This window comes from Mus caroli, chromosome 15 (assembly GCF_900094665.2).
Source record: "Mus caroli chromosome 15, CAROLI_EIJ_v1.1, whole genome shotgun sequence".
Classification (NCBI taxonomy): Eukaryota; Metazoa; Chordata; class Mammalia; order Rodentia; family Muridae; genus Mus; species Mus caroli.
In genome coordinates this window covers 76,403,620-76,413,714 of record NC_034584.1, presented here as the reverse complement: position 1 = coordinate 76,413,714, position 10,095 = coordinate 76,403,620, and the positions used below count along the sequence as shown (strand labels likewise).

The 10,095-nt window shown below is 47.8% G+C and overlaps 1 protein-coding gene across 1 annotated transcript; it reads left to right on the top strand.

Annotated features, from left to right (window-relative positions):
• Positions 1-5,002: 5,002 nt before the first annotated feature.
• On the top strand, positions 5,003-9,336 carry LOC110310240 (cytochrome P450 2D10-like). The gene is given in 10 exon segments (XM_021183006.1): positions 5,003-5,249; positions 6,104-6,245; positions 6,248-6,271; positions 6,540-6,692; positions 6,784-6,944; positions 7,578-7,754; positions 7,938-8,079; positions 8,276-8,463; positions 8,844-8,985; positions 9,086-9,336. Coding segments are annotated over 10 exon segments (1,509 nt in total). The 5' UTR covers positions 5,003-5,060; the 3' UTR covers positions 9,277-9,336.
• The last annotated feature ends 759 nt before the right edge of the window (positions 9,337-10,095 follow it).

The following is a 10,095-nucleotide window of genomic DNA, read 5'->3' as shown; positions in this document are numbered from 1 at the left end:
GGGAAGTTGGGTTCCCTCCCCCTTCCTTTATAACTGAGTGTCTGAAAATAGTAAAATTGAGCCTTGATCAGAATGTTCGTTGTCTTGGCTCCATTGTTTCTTCTGCCCCGTCTAGATTCCTCTCTTTTCAGTTCGAACTGCCATTCTCAGTTGAACCGTTCGTGTTGTGGACTGTGGGCAGGACGCAACACATAGGGATCTCCAACTTCTGTGCAATGTATGAGAGTAAGTATCTGTGTCTAACTCAGTCATCTGCTGGTAGGGTCTCTCAGAGGACAGCCATGCTAGGCTCCTGTTTGTAAGCACATCATTAGCACCAGTAATAGTGTCAGGTGTTGGTGCACCCCCAATAAGCTAGATCACAAATTGGGCCAGTCACTGGACTGCCTTCAGAAATTTTGACTCTGTTTGTAACCCTGTCTATCTACTAGAGGTAGACATTTCTGAGTTTCCTCTCTCCACTGTTGGGCATTTTAGTTAACATCACCTCCATTGAGTACTGAGAGTCTCTTACCTCCCAGGTGTTGGTGCTTTCTAGAGGCTCCCTGCACCTCCCACCACACAAGGCTGCATATATCTATTTATTCTCCTGACCCTCTGGTCTTCTCTTCCCCTGACCCTGTTCTACTTTTCCTCTTCACCTCTGCTTTCCCATTGACTTCCCTCCCTCCCCTGTCTCACATAATCACTTTGTTCCCCCTTGTAAATGGGATTGAAGCATCCTCATCTGTACCTTTCTGCTTATTAAACTTCTTAAAGCCTGTACGTTCTATTTTCCGTATTCTTTACTTTTTGGCTGATAGCCACTTACAAGTGAGTACATACTGTTGTATATTTGGTTTATTGCTTATATTATCTTAATTGGGTTCCCAGATTATAGGAGAATTTGCATGTCTGAGTCTGAGACGCTGACTTTCCTTGCTCCCAGATTGTTCTAAATGGTAAATAAAGTTGTTGGGCCCACAAAACCCCTGGCATCTCAGTCTCCATCTTGTCCCTGGGCCATCATCTATTAACTAACACTCTCTTGTTTCTTCCACTATCTTGCTTCCATTCCCCCAATTGACTTGGGACATTTTATGATAGGGGGCTTTTTGGACCATTTATAATGAAGACAATACTTTCTGGACATTTTACAATGGGGACATTCCTTTCTGGAAATTTTACAATGGGGACATCCTTTTGAGGTTGAAGGATTACTTTCTTGCTTTTTCTAGGGTGTAATTTCCCTCTTTGTGTTGGAGTTTCCCCTTTAAAATCCTTTGAAGGGCTGGATTCATGGAAAGGTATTGTGTGAATTTGGTTTCTCCATCTACTGTAATTGAGAATTTTTCTGGTTATAGTAGTCTGGGCTGGCATTTGTGTTCTCTTAGTGTCTGCATGACATCTTCCCAGGATCTTCTGGCTTTCATAGTCTCTGGTGAGAAGTCTGGTGTAATTCTAATAGGTCTTCCTTTATATATTACTTGACCTTTTTCCCTTACTGCTTTTAATATTCTATCTTTATTTAGTGTGTTTGTTGTTCTGATTATTATGTGTCAGGAGGAATTTCTTTTCTGGTCCAGTCTATTTGGAGTTCTGAAGGCTTCTTGTATGTTCATGGGCATCTCTTTCTTTAGGTTAGGGAAGTTTTCTTCTATAATTTTGTTGAAGATATTTTCTGGCCCTTTAAGTTGAAAATCTTCATTCTTATCTATACCTATTATCCTTAGGTTTGGTCTTCTCATTGTGTCCTGGATTTCCTTTGAGTTAGGATCATGTTTTGCATTTTCTTTGACTGTTGTGTCCATGTTTTCTAAGGAACCTTCTGCACCTGAGATTCTCTCTTCCAAGTCTTGTATTCTGTTGCTGATGCTTACATTTATGGTTCCTAATTTCTTTCCTAGGATTTCTATCTCCAGAGTTGTCTCCCTTTGGGTTTTCTTTATTGTTTCTACTTCCATTTTTTGATCTTGGATGGTTTTGTTCAATTCCATCACCTGTTCGGTTGTGTTCTCCTGTAGTTCTTTAAGGGCTTTTTGTGTTTCCTCTTTAAGGATTTCTACCTGTTTAGCAGTGTTTTCTTGTAATTCTTTGAGGGATTTTGGTGCTTCCTCTTCAAGAACTTCTACCTGTTTAGCAGTGTTCTCCTTTATTTCTTTAAGTGAGTTATTAGTGCCCTTCTTAAAATCCTCTACCAGCATCATGAAATATGATTTTAAATCTGAATCTTGCTTTTCAGGTGTGTTAGGGTATCCAGGAGTGGCTGTGGTAGGAGTACTGGGTTCCAAAGATGCCAAGTGGTCTTGGTTTCTGTTAGTAAGATTCTTACGGTTGCCTTTTGGCATCTGGTAATCTCTGCTGTTAGATGTTCTAGCTGTCTCTGGCTGGAGCTTGTTCCTCCTGTGATTCTGTTAGCCTCTGTCACCACCCCTGAGAGTTCATCTCTCATCTGAGTCCCCGTGGTCAGAACACTCCCTGGAGGCCAACCTTTCCCCCCTTTTATAGTGACCTTGTTAAAGAACATTTCCTTTTATTTATTTATCTATCATTTCAATGTATGTGGGTTTGTATACCACATGTTTATTTGGGGGTAACAGAGAGTTGGTTCAACCATAAGGAGTTAAAACACTCCTTCTACTGTGTGGCACCAGAAGTTCAAACTCAGACTACTGGGCTGCGAGGCAGATGTTTACTCACAAAGCCATCTTATCAGCCAGGCTGTGACCTGTGACATGCATGTTTTTAACTATTCCCAAAAAAAGTTTAGCTTTAGTTCTTTGATGTTTGTGCTATGTTCTTTCTGTCTGTGCACTTACCTCACAAGGGATCAATTACCTGATACAGGAAAATCCAGCCTGAGTCAGCCCATCCCCCACTGGGACCAGCACCCAGTCAGCACTGCTGTGTCTCTTTAATAATGTCATTTGTGACACATTCAGGTAGAAAGGAGAGGCTGAAGGTGTCATCCCAGCACTGACATGCAGGTGTAAGCATCAGGCACCAGAACATACCCTGGAAGTACCCTGGAGCAAACCAGGAGGAACCCAGCAACCTGAGCCTAGCAGTGCCCTCAGCAAGTTGTCTCCCTAATCCCTTTTCTGACCATGATCCATGCTGGTGTCCTGACTCCCATGCAGGTGTCCTTTCAGGCCCATTTGGGTCTTAAGAAATACACTTTTCTCTGCCCCAACCTATGGTGTCAGTCTACGCAACTGTGTTGGGCAGGGCCAAGAATCATGGACAGGAAGAGGAAACAGGCTTAGAGGCTTCAAACCAGCAACAATCATGGATTCACCCACAGACTCCCGTGACACACAGGTGGTCAGTGCAGGGTAGCATCCACATCAGAGAGGAATAGACCCAGGTGTAGGTCTTGCTGTGGGGCTGCATGGTATGGTCTCAGCCATGCTCTGTCAGAGACCATCCCGTGAAAAAGCAAGCCCTTCACAATCTCCCTGACAGGCCAAATGGCCTCATGCTAGGAGCTGGTTATCACTCCCTCCTCCCTATTCCCTTCCTGGCACCTGAAGCTATAAAAACTGAATTATAGTCCCCTCTTCCCTGAACTCCCATGCCATCCAAGGACGTGAGTTATGCCTGAGCCCAGCCTGACACCCAAGGCTGTCAAGGAGGATCTATATTCCAGAGATAAGATGCAGAGTGCCCACTGCCTGGCGCCTGACTTCGGCCCCCATGTCAGCAGATGCCCGCTTCTTTGTTCTTTGTAATATTCCCCCTCGACCCCTCCCCTATTCCCCGAGATATATGCTTTAAAAACAAGGCACCTCAGCCTACTAAACGAGACCTTGATAGGTACCATCTTCTTGGTCTCCTGCCTCTCCTTCCCTTCCTCCCATTTCCTTCCAGGTTTGCGGTCCCCCTCGCACCAACGAATAACTGAATCCCGCGGGATGGGATAATGCTCCAGCCTTCCTTCTGGCACATTGAAGGAGCAACAGAGAGAGCCTGCCTAGATTCCACAATGACTTCCAAGCCTATGATCTTTAGAGGTCTGGATCCGAACAAGGACAGGGACTGAGCCTCTGCTGACCCTAGTGAATGGTGAGCTGCTATGTGTGGGTGTACAGCAGTGACCAGCACACAGTTGCCATTTGTTTGAAGGCTCAAGAATCATCATTCTTTTTTCCTCTTGGCTGCTCAGACCTCTGGCATGAGGAAGAAAACTACCTTACATATCTCCAGATGGAAGACTCTTGCCAGGTAAGATTGACCCACCACAAAACAAAGGGTGGATAAGAGACAGAGGCCAGCATGTGACACGTCCATGGACCAAATTAGTGGCCCCCCAAGGTTCTCAGACCACTTCTCCACTTCTTCATACTGGGTCTGATAAATTCTGTGTTGTGTATCTTGCTGCCTGATTAATTGGATGATGACAGACCTATACTGAAGATGGCAGTGCTCCAGTTGTGCTACCCCACTGGACCTCACTTACCAGCAGAGCCTTTAGCTGCCTTCCCATCACTACTTTTCACTTTCCCATAGCAAGTCTAGGTAACCTCCCACTACTGGCCCTCACTCACCCACAGGGATTCCAGCTGCCATCCCCGACTGCCCTGCTTTTGCCCATTGGGGCTCCAGCCTCATCTGGAAACAGCCTCCCACTGCTCACACACACAGAAGTGATTGACAGGATGCCAGTCAATCCTCATGTCTGCCAGGAAAGTGCTCCATGAAGATCTAGGAGGTCTCATTCCTCTCTGAGGCAATGTCTTCAAGCCCTCTAAGATTTGGCATGGGTAGCAAGCCCGATGAATTTCCTGCACACAATGATCAGAACATTTGCCCTGAAACAGGAGTCCACTAGATATCTGCCTACCTTGTTCAGCCCAGCAGAATCAGAATGCTAAACTCCTGAAAGGAACTGAACATCACTGGCTCCTCCCTACAAGTGAACAAACAAAACACAGGGTTGGGGCAGGACACAGAGGACAAAGGGCAACCCTGGCACTCCTTTATAAGGCAGCAGGATCCAAGCTTGGGGCTGTCTGATCCTAGGTGTTATATTGAGTGTTATTCATTGGTCTCTAGGAAGCCTGGGCAGAAGTGGGGTAGCCATGGAGCTGCTGACTGGGACTGGCCTGTGGCCTGTGGCCATATTCACAATCATCTTTGTATTACTGGTGGACCTGATGCACCGGCGCCAGTGCTGGACTTCACAATACCCACCAGGCCCTGTGCCATGGCCTGTGCTGGGTAACCTGCTGCAGGTGGACCTACATAACATGCCATACAGCTTATACAAGGTGAGTAACTCAGCAATGGATGGTATGTAAGGTTATAGTGTCCATAGTAGCACATAGTAGGGTTTGAGCCACAGTTTTGTCAGGGATCTAGATCCCCAAGAGGGAATAGGCTTAGCCATGTTTTTGTGGCAGCCACTGGGAATTTGTAGGGCAAATGATTGGGGGAATAAAATCCAAGGGTGAAGCAAGGTGTGAAAGGAATGTTCAGTCTAGTTGGACAGGACAGCAACTGTAGAGGTCCCAAGTACTTTATGCTCCTGTCAATGATGAGGTCTTGGTATGCTGTGAAGTCTACCACTCCACATCAGTCATGACACTGAGTGGAGAGAGGGACTGTGGCTGCGTGAATCTCTTGCCGCTGTGTGCTCTCTGGACTCACTGCTCATCTAGAGAAACTAGAGGTTTTTTCTTGTATATTGACATGCTAAAAGACCCCAAAACAGTTTTCTGGATCTGGTAAGGGAACTTCTGGGGTTTGACATCTATTATGACTCCTTTGCTAAACTTCAAAGATAAGACACCACATTGGTAGGCATCCTCACGCATGGGATGGAGCTCAATGAACAGCATTTTCCCAGGATACATGAGCAAGGTTCAATAACAAGCAAGACACACACAAATAGATATGTACACATGCAAATACAGAGACAGAGAGATGCATGGAGTCACATACACATATGCACATATACTTAAATTCACATACACAAACATGCATATGTAAATATACATAAATGTGCACTCACACACAAAGAAACTGCCTTGCACCCTCTCACTTTGACATTGTTGTGCAGTGAGCCTGGTTCTATGATCTGTGGGCACCTCCACTTCCTATGTACTTTGTCCCTCTACTTCAGCTTCAAAACCGCTATGGTGACGTGTTCAGCCTGCAGATGGGCTGGAAGCCCATGGTTGTGATCAATGGACTGAAGGCAATGAAGGAAGTGCTGTTGACCTGTGGAGAAGACACTGCTGACCGCCCTCCAGTGCCCATCTTTGAGTGGGTGTAAAGCCTGGATCCCAAGGTAAAGGGCTGTGTGGAGGGTGGATTTGGCTTCAGACATGTGGGAATCAGCAGAAGAAGCACAGGTTATGAATGTGGGTGGGAATGTGGTCAAGCAATTCACGGAAGAGTCATTGAAATCCAGGAGGACTACCCAGAAGGCATGCACTGGATTATGATAGCAAGGTTTTGAGAGGCTCATGGCCAGGACAGAACACAGAAAAGAGAATTGAGGAGAGAAAGAGACAGTAGAGTTGGGAATTCTTGGTTACATACCAATGTGTCTGCAGGTGTGATTCTTGCACCCTACGGGCCCGAGTGGCGAGAGCAGAGGCGATTCTCTGTGTCTACCCTGCGCAACTTTGGCCTGGGCAAGAAATCTCTGGAGGAGTGGGTGACCAAGGAGGCCAGACACCTCTGTGATGCCTTCACTGCCCAGGCTGGTGGGTGATGGGTGAGGGATGTAGTTGGGCACAGGGAGGCATGGGCAAGTCCATTGACTTGCTTGCATCTCTACTCCATCTCCACTCCCAGGGCAGCCCATCAATCCCAACACCATGCTGAACAACGCTGTGTGCAATGTGATTGCATCTCTCATTTTTGCCCGTCGCTTTGAATATAAAGACCCTTACCTCATCAGGATGCTAAAAGTACTGGAAGACAGTTTGACAGAACTCTCTGGCTTCATTCCTGAGGTAGGAGGTTCAGGGCAGACTACAGAGCCACTTTTGTGCAGTCCTTCTTTGCTAAGGGGAGCTATGTGCCAAGGCTGTGGGAGAGGCCTTCTTGGATTCAACTCCAGGAGGATATGCCTGTTGACAACTGTTAGATGACAGGATGGGAGAAGTGGGCCAAGATCAGTATTCCCAGCAAGGGAGAGAACCTGGGCCTTCTTTTGCATGTAAGACACAAAGCCTGTGGTTGTCATTGAGGTAGAATATTCCTCTGTTCTCCTAGGGCTGAGAGAACTTTATTTAGGTGGCTCTTGCAAATTTAACAACTGATAATGGGACAGGGGAGAGGTGGGAGACAAACAGGCTATGGGTCCATTGCGAAGGAGTCTGGTAACTGAGCCTGGTTCAGGTGGATAGGGAGCATCAATAGCACCGAGGAACCAGTCAACTGGTGAATGGGTAAGGACTCGCCAAGCAAGCCAGCAGACCCCAGTTTGATGTCTGAGACTCATGTGGGATAGAGACAATTGACTCCACACACTGTCCTATCACTTGCTTCCACACACCATGGCTCATAAGCTCCATATATGATCATGATTCACTAATAATTAATTTTATGAAGATGAACCTCTGAGACTTCCTGTGTTCTCACAGGTTCTTAATATGTTCCCCATACTCCTGCGCATCCCAGGACTGCCTGGGAAGGTCTTCCAAGGTCAGAAATCCTTAATGGCCATAGTGGAGAATCTGTTGACTGAGAATAGGACCACCTGGGACCCTGACCAGCCACCCCGAAATTTGACTGATGCCTTCCTGGCAGAGATACAGAAGGTGACTGGCAGCTCCAAGCGATGTTGCCAAGGACTGTGGGCTGAGGTCCTGTGAGCTGGGAAGGTAGATGGGTAGAGTCCTGTGTATCATCAAGTGACTCAGCACCTGGGCTGCCCCAGGGACAATGGGAGGCCATGTGGGACTTCCTGTCCCTGCTAAGCACATCCTCTCTACCTGGCCCAGGTAAAGGGGAATCCTAAGAGCAGCTTCAATGATGAGAACCTGTGCATGGTTGTGCTAGACCTGTTCACTGCAGGGATGGTGACCACCTCAACCACACTCTCCTGGGCCCTGCTGCTCATGATCCTGCATCCAATTGTGCAGCGTGAGCCTGATGGGGCTGGGAGGGAGGTAGAGGCACAATCCCCAGTGACTTGAGATTCTTGTGGCACCCAGTGCTAACTCAACCCAGACTCCAGTGCCACTCACTCTTGTTTCTCACATCGCCTCAGCCCTTACCATGGTTGTAAGACAGGGAAGTCCCCTGTGACTGTTTCACTGAGAGGATGCTGTCCCTCCAGGCAGAGTCCAACAGGAAATCGATGCAGTCATAGGGCAGGTGCGGCATCCAGAGATGGCAGACCAGGCTCGCATGCCCTACACCAATGCTGTCATTCATGAGGTGCAGCGCTTTGGGGACATTGCCCCACTGTCTTTGCCACGCATCACAAGTCGTGACATTGAAGTGCAAGACTTCCTCATCCCCAAGGTAGGCCTGGGCCTGTTACTACTTCATCATGATCTCTATCCCACAAGGACAGAAGAGACCAACACCACCACATCCAATTCCTAACATGTTCCCAAGAACCAGAATGCATGCAGGGTGCAGCCTTTTAGAGTCCTCAAGTAAGAGAAATGTGAAAGAAAATGGCCACAGGGCAATTTATGGAGCAGTATGCATAGGAATAAGTGCTGGGTAGGCCACCGCTGGGAAATCTATTACAGGGCCCTTCAAGGTGCTAAGAGGCTCAGGGGTTGAGGTGAATGAGAGAATCCAATGTGTTCAAAGAAGTTTTGCATGTTATCCTAGTGACAAATGTCTAAACAGCCCCACCCCAGTCCATGTTCAAACTATGTGCCTTCTGCTAGGGGTCGACCCTCATCCCCAACCTGTCCTCCGTGCTGAAGGATGAGATTGTCTGGGAGAAGCCCCTCCGCTTCCATCCTGAACACTTTCTGGATGCCCAGGGCCACTTTGTGAAGCATGAGGCCTTCATGCCATTCTCAGCAGGTGCCTGGGGGATGCCTGGCTGCCTGTCTCTCCCAAGGGTGCCTTAGAGGGTGGAGCACCAATCAGGTCCCAGACTAACTGTAACCTCTTCCACACACAGGCCGCAGATCATGCCTGGGGGAGCCCCTGGCCCGCATGGAGCTCTTCCTCTTCTTCACCTGCCTCCTGCAGCGCTTTAGCTTCTCAGTGCCCGATGGACAGCCCAGGCCTAGAAACCTTGGTGTCTTTCCTTTTCCGGTTGCCCCCTACCCCTACCAGCTCTGTGCTGTGATGCGTGAGCAAGGACACTAATTCCAGTCATGCTAGGCAAGGCAGGCTGAGCCATGCAAAATAAACCAATCTTGTGGCTGCTTCTGTTTTCTGCTTCAATCCCAGCCCTCTCTTGCTGGGTCTTCAGACAATAGTCTCCAACCAATCTTTCCACCTGCCTTTTCATCTCTTCTCAAGAGACACCTTGACTGCTGTGATCAAAGGATATTCTGTGCCTGATCCATTGGTACAGGGCTACAGTTTCAGCACTTGGGGGCCCAAATCAGGAGGATCATGTGTGTGATGCTATCCTGGGATATACAGCAAGGCTTAGAGCAGCCTGGGCTATACAACTACCTGGTCAAATGAAAGCAAAGCTATGAAGAGGATGCACAAAGAAGACAGAAAGGAGGGAGGGAGTAAAGGAGGAGGAAGAAAGAGAACAAAAATGTAGGCTGTGTTCAAGAGTGACCCTTGTGACCCTCCCTGTGTCATCCAGTGAGACTCATCACTGGTCTCTGAGACTGGTGTAGTAGGCTTTCACTAAGAAAGCCTGTCTGGAGACATGGCATGGTGGTCCCCAACACCCTGTGGTTCTATGAGTGACTGGAAATACTCCCAGGGACATGATTCTGCTATCTTCAAAGTGTGTACCACACAGGAATGGCAGAGAAGACAAGGAGCAGCAGGCAAAGTGACAACAGAGTGCAGGGAGTCTGGCACACTCCCATCTGTCTGTTAGATGTGTCAAATTCCCAGTCACCAGTATGACTCAGTCTGCGGACATTGCTCACAGGGATCCTCAGTGAGCCTCCCTATCCAGGGGCTTGGCGAGGGCCAGAGAGATGGAGCACCCACATG